Source organism: Mobula birostris, chromosome 3 (genome assembly GCF_030028105.1).
Source record: "Mobula birostris isolate sMobBir1 chromosome 3, sMobBir1.hap1, whole genome shotgun sequence".
Taxonomy (NCBI): Eukaryota; Metazoa; Chordata; class Chondrichthyes; order Myliobatiformes; family Myliobatidae; genus Mobula; species Mobula birostris.
The window spans coordinates 105881959-105901445 of record NC_092372.1 but is presented as its reverse complement, the minus strand read 5'-3'; the positions used below and the strand labels follow the sequence as shown (position 1 = coordinate 105901445).

Genomic DNA, 19487 nt, shown 5'->3' with positions numbered 1-19487 from the left:
CTCATTCTTTCTGTGGATATATAAAATAAACCTGATAATAGTTTACTTTATCTGCTGGCACCTGGATTTATGAGGTGTAAGGCAAATTACTAGGCTGTCTTCTTACTAAATTGTGGGTGATGCTTTATGATATGAGTAAATACATTTTACTAATGCTCCTGCAGTTTACTGCATTACACTTCCATATTTGCCTTTACTTAAGCCCAATGGTATGCATATTCTGTTAGAATCTGATTCGTGGCTGCGCTTCGTACCTTAAATTACACACCAAATAAGATTTGTGCACGTTTCAATATGTTTTCAATTCATTTGTGCAAACATGTAAATTAGATCAGATACTTACTTCTGCAGTTGACTCTAGCATGTGTCCCATTTCCCCATCTGTTTCTACACTTGCCCAGTGTGTGTTTCTGACTACCCAACAGAAATTTATCAAAAGGTCACAACAATGATGTCCATTATTCCATAGTGAAAAGTTCCATTGTAAACCAAATTGAGAACCATAAGGGGACCCTCCGGAATCAGATTTATATATGTGAGTCCTCCATATTGAGTTACATGATCTATCTTTTTGGTAGGCAGGTAGTATTGATAAAGAGCACTAGATATATTACTACGCTCTGCATCCTTGGTCTGGACAGAGCATGGTGCTTGATCTGCACAATACACAACATGGAGTCTCTGTACACACCATCTATTAAACCTTTCTAATTATCTCTTCTCCCTGATTTCCATCCATTTTGACTTACACCTTCCCGCTATTTCCCTCAAATTCATGGCAGTCTAAGTATCTGCGAGAATAGTGCGAATGAGCAGACCTGCTCCCCAGAAGGCCGTGAACAAAAGAGACATTTCTTTAAGGGAAAACCAATGGTGTTAAAAGGGAAATATTTAGAGGAATTTCCCAATTTTTCGATGCTTTTGGTGATCTATGATTTGGGTGAAAGGTAAAGTGTATTTTCTCTACCAAAACCCATTTTGTTCGATCCAGTTACAACACGAGGAAAGACATTATCATCCTGGAGAGGTGCAGAAGTGAGATACAAGGATGCTGCCTAGACTAGAGAGTCTGAATCATCGGGTGCTTGGTCTTTATTTCCTGCAGTGCTGGAGAATGAGCGCACACCTCATAGAAGTTTATAAATTTATAAGGTTATGAATAAGGTGGACAATCATATACTTTTTCCCAGGGTTGGGGAGTCCAAGACGAGAGGGTACAGATACAAGAGGAGATAAAGATTTAATAGAGACCTAAGTAGTAACTTCTTTACACAGAAGGTAATGAGTACTTGGATTGAGCTGCCAGAGGAAATGGTTAAGCCGGGTCTAAGCGCAACATTTAAAAAGCATTTGGATAGGTACTTTGAGAGGAGGAGCTTGGAGGATTATGGGCCAAACATGAACAAATGGAATAAACAAGGAGGGTGCTGTGGTCAGCATAAACCAACTGGGCCGAATGGCCTGTTTCAGTGCTGTATTTCTCTACGACTCTTGGACTAAGGGATGGACAAGAAATAAAGAACTGCATCTGGGAAATAAAGAAAGATTAGAAGGTCTAAGAGGGAATACGTTAAGAAACTTGTGGAGAGTAGAGAAACAACATTTAAAATTCTTGTAACTAGTAACTTACATTTTTTTAAAATAAAGAGAGGTCAAGACAGTTAATGGATCACAGATGCTTCAACTATGGCGAAGCATGGATCGGAGATATTATAGTACATACTTCACTTTGATTTACGGTAGAAATCAGAATGCAGGTAAGAGGAGAACAAAGAATAAATGAGATTTTGAAGTAGAGGAAAGCAATCAACTCTAAAGATAACACAACCCAAGAGCCTGATGGCATTTGGTTGGTGAAGGTAAAAGGAGCAGTCTCCAGCTGAGATCACATACATGCTTTAACTATTGCTTTGGGAAGCAGCAACATACCACTTTTGCTCGAGAAGAAAAAGAGTAAATGTGGTAGCCAAAGGTCCCTTAGCCCCATTCTAGAAATGTTAAAGGAACAATGAAGTGGTATTTGTTAATAGTCGCATTATGACAGAGTACTTGCAATACAAGAAATAGAGAGAACGTGTAGTGGGTATGCGTGCGACTAGTGTGAACAGACTTTTACAGGGCTTTTAATAGGGTGGCTTGTAAGAGATGTGGTAAGAGGATCAATTGTACAGGAGTAGCAGTAAAAGTGCAGCAGGGTTGAAAAGTTTGCACACATGGGAAGTGAAGCTTTTCACAAGTTATAGGGTGAGGTGAGTATTGTTACTCTTGGTTCTTTTGTATGCTTACAAACAATATGCTTCAAAATCCACTAGTGAAGGTGTAAAATGATTTCCAACGGTGTTTCCAAAACTGAGAAGTCAGTAGTTACCAGAAAACCTGCAGAGGCTGAGCTCCAGAAAGGTGAAGGCTAAGGGCATTTAAATCTATAAAACTGGGAGAAGTATATGATAACCATTAAACCCATTGATAAGCTTGGGTGAATGGCACTGATCATTTCACAGGAATCTAGGAGAGAGAGAAACAATAGATGTTTATGGAAAGGCAAATTAAAGAGATAAAAAACATGAACATCGGCATTAATTGACTTGGTTAAACAGACGTTTTCTTGCCATGATTCCCCTGTGGTCACAGTATACTACAAATTAGATATATACCACTATAATAAATATTCTCTGAACTGAACATCCACTTGAATTTCGGTTATCAGTTTGTATCTAATATGAGCTGTAAATCTCCAATACATGTTGACAAGTTTAAATATCTGAAATGATAAACACCTTTCTTATTATCGGTCATAACAAAACCAACAAATCTGCTTACCTTGGTAACTTATCTAGCAGGGTCTTAAGCTCCTCGCATATTAATTTGACACAACCGATTTTGACACTGCTGTACGAAACGTCTATCATGAATATGAAGGCTGGTGGCTTAGGAGGCTTGCTGTTCTGTAAGTAAAAATAGATATATGAACACAAAAAACATAGATCTTAGTTTAATGAGTAGGCCCCCAGATGATGGTGTAGGGTTGCCCTGGAATTCCACAAGGATTTTCTAAAACTGTGATGAAGTTAAAGGCATATTTAATCACTTTGTAAATGGAGAAGGGAATGAGAGGTAGTATTAAAAAAGACATTCATTAAATAGTAGATCTATTATTGAAGATAGAGGAGGCAAGTATTTATCTAATATAAAAACAAATTTGATGAATTAGATTTTTAAACTGCTATGCATCGAATTGGATATTTTTTGATCTTCCAGGCTCTCCAATGATCCTGGCCCTGACTCATGTTCCAAGTGGACTGATCTTGAAGTTTCAGACCTCTGACCTCAATGCCTCAAGCTCCCAATACTCCAATATCCCCATCCCCTCCAATATTCCTCTCCAATATCTCAGGTCATTCGACCATTCAATACCTTAAGACCCCCAACCAAGCAATTCTTGTACCTCCCACCATTCGATAACTCAGCAATTCACAATTCACCACCAGTATTTCAGGGCTCCTACCCTCCAATGTCACAGGTGCCATTAACCCAGAAGATCATAGGGAGGAGGCAGATTCCAAGCCTCCTGAGTGCTCCAATATCTCAGTACTTGACAAAGTCCTAATGTCCTACCCTCTGGTGTCTGAGGTGCAGCAACAGCTTCACGTCCCAGGCCCCCTTATTTTCCAGTTCTCCCCCCCTCAGGACCTGAAAACAATCCTAAGCTCACTTACTGATTTCCCACTATTAGGCACCTCCAACCATGCTCCTACATATTTCCTGTCTACTCCCACAGTCTTCAGATCTCCATTGCCACACTTTTTCTATCATGAAAATTGCTGGGGTCTAAGGTGCTATGGAGATATGCAGCAATAGGCCCACAGCCATTTGATTTCTTTGTTCCCCAAAGTAGCGCACAATTTTATGTATACAAGAACTTCTAGGCAGAGATATTTTTATCTTAACTAAAGTTTGAATGAATTTAATCAACATATTGAAGTTTAGAAACTGTTCAAATTTGAGGATATTGTCATAAGAACTACAGAGTTAGCAGTTGATTTATAATATGAAAACAGCAATGTGGGCATACAATTCTTTACTGCTACACTAATTTTAGAAATAGCTTGACATAGCAATGGAAAGATTAGGCTTTCTAATTAATAAAATCAAGCATATGTCATTGGCAAACAAGAGAAAATCTGCAGATACTGGGAATCCAAGCAACACACGCAAAGTGCTAGAGGAACTCAGCAGACCAGCCGAAGGTTCTTGGCCTGAAACATCGACTGTACTCTTTTCCATAGATGCTGCTTGGCCTGCTGAGTTCCACCAACACATTGTGTGGATATGTCATTGGCAGTTAGAATTGGAAAGGAGTTTAACATGACTTCTGCGGTTAAAAAAAGAATCCCACACTTTGGTTCTTTAAAATGTGGGACGTTGTCATGATGTGTTTGCCTTTACCCTTGAATAAATATTTAATTCACTCAATTAACAAACTAGCAAATTTAAATTTAGAAATTTGTTAGTCTCAGAGCAGATTTTCATTTGTCAATCATAAGATTTTACTAACCTGTTTAAACTATCACCTGTTTTAGCAATCAATGGAAAAATTATCTTTTTGACAATGGCTATAATTTCACTTCTGTTTCTCAAGTAAACTTTATCACCTTTTCCAGGTGTAGAGCATGTACCTAATGGACAAATGCCCCTTTTACATAAGGTTGTACGTACTTTCCAATTCTTGACTAATGCTTGCCAGAAAGAACTACAATGTGCAAATCAGTGAACAGGAAGGAGGCAAGGGTGATGGAAACTGACAAAATAAAGTCTTTGTTCTTGCCAAGTGGTTGCAGGAATGGAGGCAGCCATTTTGTGAGATTGTTCCTGCAACTGCCATTTTGCGAACTGCTTGATGAACTGATTTTTGTTACGGAATAATTAAAGTAGAGCAACTGAACATGGACACAATGAGCTTCTGCTGAGACCATTTTCAGATAGGAAGCTCTATATTATGTAAAATGCAGGCTTGCAGAAGGAACAGTCTGTTATCTGGTTGTCTGGGCGCAGTGTTTGGCTGACGTGGATGAACTGACTGAACCAGTTTGAGTTGGACAGAACAAGAGAATTACCTATGTAAGAATAAGAATGGAAGATTTCAGGAGTACAGGCAGAAAAACTCTGTTAGAATCCAACAATATCAGAGTGGATGACCTCAAGTTGGAAGCATGGAGGGTACATTGGGATGAAGAAGAAAGTTTGACCAGCATAGACTTCTTTTCCCAGGTTATTACATTTTCTCTTTTTTAACTGTTCATAAAGGATCAGGAAAATCTAGTAGGTGTGCACACAAGTACCTAGTTCTGTAAATTCATGTGTTTGTTAACTGAGTTAAAAAGGTACTTGTGCTTAACTGATTCTCTTTCTGCTTAACTGATCATTATTATTGAGAAAAAATCCTTGTAACAAACCAATAAATTTATTTCAGATATTAGCAGTATGAAAAATAATTGTGTAATAGTTCTATAGCAAAGATGTTTAAGTTCTATAGCAATTGTGTGATAGCAAAGAATCATAAATTCAAGGAATAATGCAGTGCACCAACAAGCCATTTAGCCTACTGGTATCAATATGTGCTGCCTGGTACTCTATTCCAAGATTGAGCTCCAGAGGATGAGGCTTGGTGGTGAGGCGACTGAACGCTTAGCCCAACACTGATAGAGATGATTGCCAGTTTGACTGATGAATTTTATTGTGGGTCTGTGAGTCTTTGGACAGCACATCAAAGTTCAGTGAGAACATGGCAAAAATGAGAGTACATAATTCACCCAGCTGGCAGGGTTCCTCGACAATGCTTCACCGTTTGTACTTGTTCCTGTTGTCACAAGGGTATCCAACAGCAGGTACTCCCAAGACAACATACTTTGAGTCCCTGATAAAATGAGCATTTCTCAGGAAATTATGTTATATCACATGCCCTTGATACAGAAATTTGCCATCAGGAGAGTCAGGATGACTTGTGCCTAATCAAATATTGAAAATGACGTGGAAAAGAATGGAAAAAAATAATTTATTGTCAATTGCTTAACATTGATGAAAAGCAGTGTTATACAATAGAATTTTAATGTTTCAATTGTTTTATTTTAATCTGTCTAGTGGCTTTCATAGACCTGTGCACAAACAACCAGGGCTCTCCTTTTATAATTAACCATTCAACTTGTGTTCTCTGTTCTTTTCCCACCAACAAATAAGCTTACAGATTTATGTGATGAATTTTGTCTCCCAAATATCTGCCTATCCCACTGGGCTGAGCTTGTTCCTTTTAGGTCTATATATGAAATTTACCATTCAGTTGGAGTTTAACCCGGCCAAATGTGACGTGTTGCACTTTGAGAGATCAAGTGTAAAGAGGAAGTACGCAGTTAATTGGCAGGACCCATAACAGTGTTGGTGTGCAGAGAGATCTTGGGGTGCAAGTGGCTACACAGGTTGACCGGATAGTAAAGGTGGCATAGGACATGTTTGCCTTTCTTAATCAAGGAAAGAGTACAAGAGCACGAAGTCGTGTTGCGTCTTTGTAGAATACTAGCCAGGCCACACCTGGAGCATTACATTCAGTTCTGGTCACCTCACTAGAGGAAAAATATGGAGGCTTTAGAGAAGGTGCAGAAGAGACTTATCAGGAACCTGTCTGGTTTAGAGAGCACGTGCTATAAGGAGAGGTTGGACAAGCTTGAGTTGTTTTCTTCCGAGCATCAAAGACTGAGAGGAAATCTGATAGAGGTTTAAAAGATTATGAGAGGCAGCTGGGTTTTTTTTCTCCCAGAGCCGAAACGTCTAATACTAGAGGGCATGCATCAAAAATCAGAGGGGTAAGTTCAAAGGAGATGTGCAGGGCATGTTTTCTTTCACAGAGTGGAGGGTGCCTGGAACATGCTCTCTAGTGTGGTGGTGGAGGCAATTAAGACAGAGGTGTTCGAGACAGGCACATGAATGTGCTGAATGTGCAGGAAATGAAAGATATAGACACTGTGTTGGCCGAAGTGATTAGTTGAACCAAGTATTTGATTAACAATTTAATTAGTTTGGCACAACATTATGGGCTGAAGGGCCTGTTCCTGTGCTGTACCGTTCTATGTTCTAGATGGAGGCCATTCAGCCCAGCGTGTTGTGCTGGTTGAAAAAGACCCGCTCAGCCTAATCACATTTCCTAGCTCTAGAGTAACCTGCACATCATAGGTCTTCAAGTGCACACTGAGGTTTCATTTTTAAATGAGGGTTTCTCACTCTGCCTTCCTGCAGATTGTGAATTCATGACTGCTAAGGGTATGAAAACTTTTCTTCAGTTATCACTAAAGTAATTTCTAGGTAAATTACTTTAAATCAATGGCTTTTTGTTTTTGGGCTCCCCCACTTAGGAAACAAAACCGACCTACTCTCCATAGACACCTCATAATTTTACATAACTTAGTTGTCATCCCTCAGCTTCTCTGTTCCAAAAAGAGCAACACTAGCTTATCTAATTTTTCTTCATGACAAAAACCTTGCAGTCCTGGCGACAACCTTATAAATCTCTACAGCCTCTCCGCAATGATCACATCTTTTCTCTGATCTCACGTATATGTTGCAATCAAGTTGTTACCTGACTCACGTGTACAGCTCAAATTTAACCTCCTTATTCTTGTATTCTGCATCTTGGCATATAAAAGAAAGCATACCACATGCCTTGTTTTTAATCATCTTACTCATCTGCGTTGCACCTTTAAAGTTATGAATCTGTGGCCATGAACTCCCAGATCCCTCTGTTCCGCTGCACCACTCAATAACTACATTCCTTTGCTTCACTGCTTCTCTTATAGGGGCTTAGGCACTGCATTTGTATTTTCAATATTATCACACTGTTCAAGAAAAATAGGCCCAATGTGATAATAATTAGTTGTTTTTCATATCCATTTACACTGAATGACAGTGAGTGAAGTGCCTTGGCTTCAGGGTATGACAGTCTTGATGGATCAGCTGATCTCTCCTGGTGATTACATTTTATAGGCCCTTATTAAAGAAGTGTTGAGAGGGGTTGGTGAGAGTGTGGGGTAGATGTGTGGAGGTGGGCAGGAATAGCAGTAAAACATTTTTGGAGTAAATTCTAACCTTCTGCAGTTGAGCAGAAATGGAAAGTAGGAACAGCTGGAATTTGTTCTGCCAAAATGTTTCCAGCATCATTTTCTTTGCAGCTATTCTACAGGGCATCTAATGCAAATATCAGACACGCACTTATTTTTTCCTCTGATAAAATGCTTAATTCCTGGCAAATTGTGGGATATATTCTAAATCCAGCAGTACAGTATTATCTACTTCAGGAAAAAATTAATTGTGTTTCAAACCTGGAACATTCTAAAGACATATGCTATTTCTGCATTTTTAAGAAATACTATCACTGTACTCATAAGAACAAAGGTCAGGCCAGGCCTGTACTGATTCACCATAGCTGAGTTCTGGTCAGATGGTTGCAGAGTGAAGTGGCAGGAGATGGGTGGGACCATAGTTCCTTAATTCTTTTATTCACTGGTGCTTGCAAATAAATAGTGGATTCCACAAAAAAATCCTGTGCAGAAATTTTTAACTTAATGAAAAATCTAGGACAGTTAATTATTTAGAAGACTGAAATGATAGCGTGCTTATCGAAAAAAAGCAAAATCTGCCTTCATTGTTGAGTAAAGAACTCAATACCTCACTGGAGTATTGTCAGTTTGTAACTCAGAATAAGATGACAGAGATTTTTTGTGAACTCAGCTGTAATAAGTTCCATCTGTATTCACTTGACTTCATATCCCTTTGCACACATACCCCAAGCTAAGACGTCTCTATGAATTTATAAATGGCTCCCTTTGAAGTTGAAAAAAGTTCGACATGTCTGGGACTCATTAGCAATGAAAAGAAAATAAAAAAGACTTTGTGACCTGACAGCTACAGAAAAGGTAACTCAAATGAAGATTATATATTTCTACATTTTGCTGGGTTGGAGGGAAATGTGGGTGTTTCAAGGTTATTTGACCATCAGTGCTGTTTCATGAGATGTCCTTAATAAATGAATTTGAGTCATAGCCAGGAGTCTGGAAGAGGTCGTCTTGGTGGAGTGGGGGAAGGGGGGTTGGAAATTAAGCCAAAGTAGTTAACATTTGCTTGTACATTCTTCATAAACTAATGCAACTAACCAGTGAGGCAGAATAAGTTCACAGTTAACAGCTGGGGAATTTACATATCATACATATTATCCCCAAATCTGAGTCTTAATGTGACAACTAGACTTATTAACTCAAAGCAGGATTAGTTATATACACAATGGCAAAAAAATGCTAGGGACATCTTGCTCCTTGGCCTTTTTGTCCAGTTAGAATATAGTTAATCTGCAATGATGACAGTTGTATAAAAACAACGCCTTCACTTCAATGACAGCATTGATCTAGAAGCCCTGGGTTAGATACAAGGTAAAAGAAAAAACAAAAGACCATATTAATAAATCCTCTGTAAGAAGTCTCATGCTGCAGAATGTATCCCAATGTGGAAAGCTAGTTTATCTATCACTCATACTTACTTTACAGTAATCTAAAGTAGCCATGAATTCATAGGATCCAAGGGACAACTCTGGCTTGTCATATTGATCCAACCTTCTGCCCATGTGATCCAAGTGTTGAAAATAGAATGGAGGGACTGAAGGAGGAAAAATACGTAAGCAATGTTATTAAAATTACCTTTCTACATAGCAACTAAAAGTAAATGTAAATATTTTGCATTTCTTCTATTGCTTTCGAAACTTCTTCCTTTCTGTGACTGGAAAAAAAAACATTTTCTGTGAGATTCCAATATCACAGCCAAAGACTCCCACTGGTAACAGGCAATTGTAAAATAACATTATACAAAGTTAACTAATGGAACCAATGAATTTATTACAACGTTACTTTTGAACACATTTCTAATCCTTGTGAAAACTTCTGACAGCATAAAAGAAAACAGAGATAATGCATGAATGGCGCCTGCCATCAAGCGAATAGGATCTGCTAGTTACTGTAGTAAGAGTCCAAGGAAAGAGCTGCAGATCTTAAGAAAAACTCCATTAAATAGTCTGAGCTTTGGAACTTGCTGCTGATTGCAAAGTGGAAAATCAATGATGAATTCAATACATTTGGTAATTTGTGGGTTGGCACCAAGAAAATAACTATGAATTGTTGTAAAATGGCAAATAATTACTTTAGAATGGTGAGTGTTTATCTATATTAACTACACAAGACTCAGGTTACATACTATATGGCTGATATTAAATACCCGCAGGGAATCCATTGAATACCAAGATATTCTGCCTTCCCGTATCACAAACGTCCAAAGAACAAACAGAAGTATAAACCTTTACAGGGGCTTTTGTGGCTTTGAAATTAAAATCTTTCAGTGTAGGATAATGAAAGCAAGTAATTTGAATTGACAGCTACCAAGGATAAAGCCCTGTTACTCTTGTCAGTAATAGTATTATAGCTGGCATTTTGATTCTAGTAGTGGGACAACTAAACTCTTGAGACAGCAGTAAATCTGATCGACAAGAAACCAGATTTTTCCACTGGATATGAAACCAGTCAGTGAAAAAGGAGTGAATGCAAAATTGCTGTAACTGTGCAAAATCAACGATAGTTTCAACTTTAAAGGAACTAAACCCCTAACAGACTGGCATTGATTTATAGAAGTACTGCCCAATGGGCCTGATGAGATTGTGGCTATACCATTTGGCAATCAGATGTCACTTCCAATGTAAGCCACCTGTTTTGCACAGAGATTTGATCTATCAAAAGGTGTATGTGTATTGTAATAATAATAATAAAAATAATAAGTATTGATCCCAAGTGGGAAATATTTTGTTATAGCAGCAACATTTATAAACACACTTAGCAATAATAATAAACATAATGATAATATTAACTAATAATATACAGATTAATAATATATTCAATAATAATTTACCAATGTGCAATACTGTGCAATAATTTCCAGGGATGAAATAACAAAACAGAGACTATTGTATTACAATGTGTGCTCTGCTGTCGCACAGAAATGAACTGTTGTAAATACTTATTGCGTTTGGTAGGAAAGATTTTCTGTAATGATCGTTGCTGAATGAGTCTGTTTGAAAGGGTGCTCCGCTGCTTATTCAGTAGGTCTTGGAGAGGATGTGCCTGACTGTCCATAATGGATAACAGTTTTTTTAGTGACCTCCTCTCCACCAGTAACTCAAAAGAGTCTAGTTTACATCCAAGGATGAATCCAGCCTTTTTGATGAGGTTATTTGGTCTTTTCGCATCACCAGCACTGATGCTGCTCCCCCAACATTAAGCCTCAAAGAAGACTGCACTCTCTACAACAGACTGATAAAGAGCTCCAACATCCTGCTGCACATATTGAAGGATCTTAGCTTCCTTAGGAAATAAAGTCTGCTCCTCCCCTTCTTGGCTTTCCAGTCAAGTCTGTTGCCAAGATGAACACCCAAGTATTTTGTACTCCTTCACCACTGCAACTTCTCCCAGAATGTATACAGAACTCTTCATATATGTATTTATGTATGTTGGTGTGGGAAGGTCTGGTAATAGGTTGTGTTGGGAGGAGATTCTTAACTATAAACCCCTGAAAACTAGTCTGATTTTCATTTACAAATAGTCTGCTACATCAATTACATCTTTACCACCCAAGTCATCTGCTACAATGATGTTTTGCTGAAAAAGGAAGTTTGAAATCATTAAAGCCAGTTCACACGGCCTTTAAAAAAAATATTGCACTACTGATCATTAACCAGATTGGTATCGATGAATGGGAAGCTCTTGCAGTTCAAGAGTGTTATGTAATTGATCTAGGGATCTGAATTGCCAATAATCTTGTGGCCTTCAAGGATTCTAAGAGCAAAAAGAGTAAGTGCCCTAACATCGCACTAACACAAAATGAAACTGAAACAGAGATTTAATAAGTACTCTCAAAGTAATGATTAGCCTGAGTGGGAAATGACTTTCCTCTGGTTGGGAAGTTAGTTGGTTTAGGTTTATTACTGATAAATTGAAGAGAGATACGAGAACAGATTTCTTCATATAAAGTGCTACTTAGGTGTAAGGAATGATAAGAGAAGACACAATCCTAACGAAACTGGTATGTAAGGATATACAAAGCATTGCTGAGCAAAACAGCAGAATGCATACACGGGTCACTGCAGGTAACTGTATTAGCATCCAGGGTCCATACTGAGGAAGGACAAGTTGGACGGTTAACTATATTGTTGAGCATCTAGTAAACAGTGCCCCACAGATAGTTTCACCCTGCACAAAGATGTTTAGCTTGGGGAGAAAGAATTAATGTATAATGATAGAGGCATGAAGAAAAGTTGCAAAACAAGCTTGATCTTCAAATAAAACACAGGATAATTAGAAATATGAGAGGGGAGTACAGCTGGCAAAGAAATGGTAAAATAATGTAATTGGCAGAAAATAATACAGAACAAAATACAAAATAATGTAGTTGGCAGAAAATAATACAGAACTGCATTCAGCAAGACATTTCAGAAAAGTGAGGTAGTTAAATGCCATGTGAAAGAAAAAGAATCTTCTGGGAAATCTGGATAGTTGCTACCAGATGGTGAAAGAATGGTTGAAATAATACAATGAAAAGTACTTTAGAAACCATTTAGAAGCAGTTTACAGTTAAATTATATTGCACAAATATAAACATGTTATACTTTGTCTATTTTATATGGGTAACAAAGATCATATTTAAACACTAAAAGGGGATTCTTTCCAGTTCAAATGACAGCAGGAATTTGCTTAAGTGAAGGTGCCTTTGGAGCTAAAGCTCAAAATAAAAGAAAGGTCATTCATTTTGACATCCTTTCCAACCCTTGAGCCCTGCATACAGGCTGTAACATTGAGTTAGTGGAGTTTAGGGAATATATCCACTAACACCCCAATGTGTTTGCTGGTAAATTAGCATCCATCATGCAGCTGGGTTTGGTGAAAGTTTGCCCTGTGGATTTACGTTCACGATTCACAACTGTTATTGAAATTGCAGTCTGAACCAAAGAAAGGTCTGTCTGGTTACCTATGTGTGGATCTATCAATGTATAACAGGTTGAGGATACCAGATATATTAGAATAGATTGCATCTGCATTTGGTACTAGGAGGTATCAACTACATTTAAGTTGTCAGAGAGGCTACGTGCAGTTTCTCTTGATGCTGGAAACCATGCTCACCTATTATGCCACACACTAAAGACTCTCAGAAAGCCAACAAGTACAATATTCTTTCCCCGAACTCTGGAGAAAAATCAAGGAATTATCTACCAAGAGATGTTATTATGGTAACCTCTAGCTGTATGGTCTTGGTTCATCAATATTTTATTGGCTATTCTTACGTAAAATGTGATCAAATTTCAGGGTCTTCAATTGCTTTATTATATCCTTAGCAAGTGACTGACATTACCACCCACCACCCATGCACTCTGATAGAAGAAATAAAAGGACAGACTATTTTCTAAATGGAGAGAAAATTTAAAAATCTGAGGCACAAATGGGCATGGGCATCCTTGTGCAGGATTCCCTAAGGGTTAATTTGCATTTTAAGTCTGTGTTGAAGAAGGCAAATGCAATGTTAGCATTCATTTCAAGAGGAATAGAACAGTGGTCCCCAACCTCGGGGCCGCGGACCGATACATTGCCGCGAAGCGTGCAGTGGTGCAGCGGTGGTTGGAACGCACCCAGCACATCTTTAAGAAAAAAGCCGAAATAAACAAGCTAATTAATTAGGTGCCGCCCAGCACATAAATGTTGGCCCAGATTCAGAGGCGATACGATCGGCACTCACCTCTGATCTGGGCTGACATTTATGTGCCGGGCAGCACCTAATTAATTAGCTTGTTTATTTCGGCTTTTTTTTTAAAGATGTGCTGGGTGCATTCTGGCTACTGCTGGACCGCTTCATTCTTCGCGGCAATGTATCGGTCCACGGCCCGGAGGTTGGGGACCACTGGACTAGAATATAAAAGCAAGGATGTAATGTTGAGGCTTTATAAAGCATTGGTGATGTCTTACTTGGAGCATTGTGAGCAGTTTTGGTCCCCTTATCATAGAAAGGATGTGCTGACATTGGAGAGGCTTCAAAGGAGGTTCACAAAAATTATTCCAGGATTAAATGGTTTGTCATATGACGAGCGTTCGATGTCTCTGGGGCCTGTATGCACTGTAATGCAGAAGAATGAGGGGTGACCTCATTGAGACCTATTGAATAGTAAAAGGCCTTGCTAGAGGGAAGGTGGAGGGGATGTTCCCTATGGACACAGCCTCAAGATAGAGGGGCATCCTTTTAGAATGGAGATAAGGAGGAGTTTCTTTAACCAGAGAGTGGTGAATCTGTGGAATTCATTCCCACAGATGGCTGTGGAGGCCAAGTCTTTGGGTATATTTAAGGCAGAGGTTGATAGATTCTTGATTAGTCAGGGCATGAAGGGTACAGGGAGGAGGCAGGAGACTGGGGATGAGAGGGAAAATGGACCAGCTATGAGGAAATGGCGGAGCAGACTCGATGGGCCGAATAGTCTAATGCTGCCCCTATATTTTGTAGTCTTGTGATCTATTCAGGCTTCTAGAAATAGAATGATGGCCACTCAATAGCAGCTTCCTTTGAGAGGTGCAATGGGATGCCATTCCTAATGTCCACTCACGCAGATATCCCACTCACTGCCAACCTTAATGAAGCCATTATGTTGATTGAGGTTGGGAGTTCATGGGGAAAAAAGAATCAGAAGAAAAATCTGCCATTCTCCTGTTCCATAGCATCTGGAATTAAAGTTGCTGGGCCTCAGGTTTCACTGGGTTGTTTCAAACATCCAATTGGAGAATTTCTGGACCAGTTAGTTGAGATGAATTCCAAGAAATTTCCAAATTCCACCCTCCTTCATTTTCTACAAAAGCAGCTACAGATCAAATATTGATAATCGCACAAGTTGTGATTTTATATTAAATAAAACGCATGCTAATTCTTTCATTGTATTTATATTAAATACAGTAACAGTTATGTCACAATGTAAATATGATAACTCTGAATGTGGTCTGCTTTTAATGATTTAAAAAATATGTTAACGTTCTTGCTCAGTATCATGTGTATTTGCCCTAAGAATTGTAGAGTGGCAGGAGAAAGAGAGATACTAAGATTCAGAGTTAATAAGCTTACTTTATAAGGGAAAGGGTCATATTGATCCAAGTGAATAAAATCCAATTTAAGTAATGTGTTCCAGTCAAACAGTTTTGGCAACACACTCGGAAAATAGCCAAACACTTTAAACCACTTAATCCCAGCTCACACACTCCACCAATCAATCTTTCTTTGAACAAATAAGGTTTGATTCCATCAGAGGGAATGCAGTGATGTTCATGCAGAAATCAAACAAGGCAATAAAAAAAAATCAGTTCCACATATCTGGTGGGTTTGTGGAAAAACTCTGTGCAGTGTTTTTGTAAAACAGACAGAATAAAATTAACATTTAAATGTGCCAGAGACCGAAAAGAAAATGGTGAAAAAAATACATTCAGAGTCAAGTCTCCTGTTTATAATCAAACATAAACCAATTTAACCATTTAAAGAATTATGAAATATCCATTAGTAGTAGAACATAGTAATTCAATTACCTCATATATAATTAGGCCAGCATTTTAAACCATGCAATTACAATATATAATGTTACAAGAAGAGTCTATTTTAAAGCCACACTATCTAATGGTTTAAGTCAGGGGTTCCCAACCATTTCTATGCCATGGACCCCTACCATAAACCAAGGGACCAGTGGACCCCAGGCTGGGAAGCCAGGTTAATGCTGAATGAGATCGATCTGAGTTTAATTGCAGCTTGAGTTGTTCATCAGGTTTCACAGCATACTTGATAACTACTTAAATCCACAATAGTCTCCTTCCTGTGACTTAGCTGAGAGTCACCACAAACATGGAATCGGCCCTGACCAGCTTGTGAGCTAATTCTGGACCTCTGCCTGTCTTTCAGAGCTCATCAGCTTTTGTTGATAACCCTCGAGGCTGAAGTCTGTGTGAGTTTCAGGCTTTTAACACATGCTGCAGGTGTGATGCGGAGTTTTCCGCCTGAAAATGGGCCCACACAACTCACTATATGAGTAAAGTTACTTGTTACCATATAGGGGAGAGTATTCAGCCCTCTTGCTCCATATCAGCTTCCAGGAGAATACTGCGATCAATTCCATTTCCCCTCATAACCTTACAACTTATTCTCTCTTGAGGCCTATATGACAAAACCTTTGAGAGCTGAATAAAAAATGTTCTAACAATATAAACTCCATTTCCTCCATCCAATACAAAGACAAAAATTGTTGCTGTGTTGTACATAAGATTTATGATGGCAAGAGAATAAAATTAATTAGTAACCTTCATTGACACAGCTGCAGAATCCACACTGGTACCTCCGTCCACCTTCAATGAACTGCATTAATAGACACATGTAGGCCTTACATCTATTACAACGAATGGGTCCCGTTTCTCCGTGGTTCACAACACAGATTGGTGCCTGTTAAATTGAAAACAAGAGAGAATTGATAACATGTAAATCAAACTAGTCCTACGTGTAGTGAAGTAAATAGCTTAAATTTTCTCAGCAGAGATCTTATTTCATTATACATATTGTTCATAGGAAATATTTCCACAAGTTAGCTGTATTAGAAGCAGAACTAGACATTTTAAATGGCAATTCTCACACATCCTTCTGACTAAATATTTAGATTTATAGTACAATACAAATCAGAGCCACACCATTGCAGCTTGGGACATTGGAAACTGGAGTTCAACCACAGCATCCTCTGTAAGGAGTTTGAATGTCCTTCCTTTGGAATGCATGGGTTTTCCCTGGGTGCTCCAGATTTCACCCACAGCCCAAAGACATACCAGATAGGTTACTCGGTCATTGTAAATTATCCCATGCCTGGATTAGGGTTGTCGGGATTGCTGGGTCCCTGGCTCAAAGGGCCAGAAGGGCCTACTGCACACTGTAACTCTAAACAAAATAAATAAAAGATGGTATAGTTGATGAGTTTGTTAAGAAAGGTCTATTCCAAGTTGCTATAAGCCGTCAATGGCATGCCCACCAAATAAACAAATAAAAATGAACCAGCTCAGGCAAGGCAATTTTATGCTTTTTCCTTTATTTGATCATAAAAATTTTCTCCTTTCCCTTTTGGAAGGTTTTGATCATTTACAGTGAAAGCTTCTGACAGCCTGCATGGTTACTATCTACTTCTCCAATCTAGTTATTTACATGTGTGTGATAAGTTATAATTCCGGTCAGTTATTCCCCTGAAATTGGCATCATTTGTTTGCCCATGAACAGAATGCACACAGACATTTTGTGAAGAGGTTGCAGAACAAGGCTCAACAGTTATCTCTTGGCTGGGTTTCCCTCTTCTTAGTTCAATGCCAAATGGTCTTATTGTAAAGTAGATATGTTTGAGATCCGATCAATTATCACACAAGTGGCGAGAAGTTTAACTGAGATATTGCGTGAGGATGGAAGTTGGTGGGATTGAGTGGGTAGTGAAAGATGATGCCCTCCTATGGCTTAATTCCCAAACCCACGCTTACCAACCACAAATTAAGGTACAGGTCCCCTCTCCTCACTCCTAGTTTAACAGAACAGATCCCTGATTCTTATCTTCCTTATTGACAAAGCTCTGGCTGCTGATCCCACCGATTTAAGACAGACGTCCCCAATTACCCTTTCCCTCATTTGGCCTATTAAGTCACTGCCAGTTCTCTAAGAAATCCTATCAATCCTATCCACCCACTTAGCCTATTTTAGACAATACAATGTAGAGCAGAATTATGTCATTTTGCCCATCGAGTCTGCTCCACCATTTCATCATGGCAGATCCAATTTTCCTCTCAGCCCCAAACCTGCCTTTTCTCTGTATCCCTTCATGCCCTGACTAATTAAGAAGCAACCTTTCCCTTAAATATACATAAAGACTTGGGCTCCACATTGCCTATTGCAAAGAATTCCACAGATTTACCACTCTCTGGCTATAGAAATTCCTCTTCATCTCCGTTCTGATTAGATTAGATTAGATTAGATAATGAGGACATGCAGTGTCTGATACTCTAATTGACATTACTGATTCTCCCACCACATACCACACTAATTTAGTGATTGGTTAATTAAACAGCTAACATGTCTCTGGAATATATGAGGAAACTGAAACACCAGGAAAAGAAAACCCATGAGGTCATGGGAGAATGTACAAACCTTCCGTAGAAAGGGCCAGAGGTTAGAATGAAAGCCCTGCATGCTAGAGTTACGAGACAGTTCTACCACCTGCAGGGTCCCTGTGGCTGCATCTGTCCCGCTCCATATCAAGTAATAGGCTCCTAGTTGCTTCATTTGCACTCACTGTAGAGCACAGCTCTAATGGTTCTCCGGCTTCTCATTCTATACCTGACCACAGCAGAGGGCTTCAATCGCTCTCCTCTCTGAGATGTAGCCTGATCAAGTAAATAACCTCTGGCCAATTAACCCATAAACCCAGTCTAAGACTACCCTTCTAGTGCATATTTTCCATCCCAAGAATGGCTAATCCCCATTAAATATCACCCAAGACTCAACCAAATTCTGCTGTGGAGAGTTAACAACCTGGAACTGCCATCCAGTCTACCCAAGCTTGATATATGTCGGCCTAGGAATTCCCATGAACCCTTTTGGGTGCACTTGAATTTCTAGACTGTTATTAACCAAACCATAAAGTCTGTACAATCACAACATCTTTTACAAACTGCTAACAAACCGCCATTCTACATCCTCTGGATATTCTCAGTGCCATGAGATGGTTCACTGAAGCTATGTTAGTCACAACTCTAACTCATTGCAGAGAACAACTGTTGAGCAAGTTTATAACTGGCATATTGTTCAAAATTGTCAGCAATTTTCCAAAGCAGACAGCAATGACAATAGCTCCATTGTGAGCTCCAGTTGCATGATCTTTTGCAATTATGGCCAGATAATCTCAGGGTCAAAATGACCACATTCAGTATTCTCAAAAATATTGTAATTACATTGTTATAAATTCACCAATACCATATATTGAGAACACAATATTCTATTCCACTGACAGTTCTCTATATGGGAACAGGATATTTACAATGACTGCATCAAAATACATTTATTATATAAATCAAGAAGCAACATTTGAAACAAAACTGATGCAAGTGGGTGAGATTTCAAGGTGAATATTGTTCTTTTTTTAAAAAAAGAGTGGTGGAACCCTCCTCTTAAGCATACTGAGCAACCCCATGGGAGATAGATGGTCAGCCAGAGGAGGGAGCATTGGATAAATTATTTTGCTCAGATGATCATGGACGTGTGATAACGACACGGGGAAATAAAATCTTGCTCACCAGGAAAGCAGTTGTCCCATCTTGGAAACTCTG

General features: G+C 38.9%; 1 protein-coding gene across 3 annotated transcripts in view; it reads right to left on the bottom strand.

The window, feature by feature from the left end:
* sec24d (SEC24 homolog D, COPII coat complex component) overlaps positions 1-19487 on the bottom strand; it is a 194306-nt gene that overhangs the window by 86924 nt on the left and 87895 nt on the right. For all 3 annotated transcript variants that reach the window (XM_072253167.1, XM_072253168.1, XM_072253169.1), the window contains exons 9-11: positions 16443-16581; positions 9575-9690; positions 2821-2945 (exon numbers count right to left, since the gene is read on the bottom strand). In XM_072253167.1, the coding sequence (XP_072109268.1) occupies positions 2821-2945; positions 9575-9690; positions 16443-16581 (380 nt within the window). The remainder of the gene's footprint in view (positions 1-2820; positions 2946-9574; positions 9691-16442; positions 16582-19487) is intronic.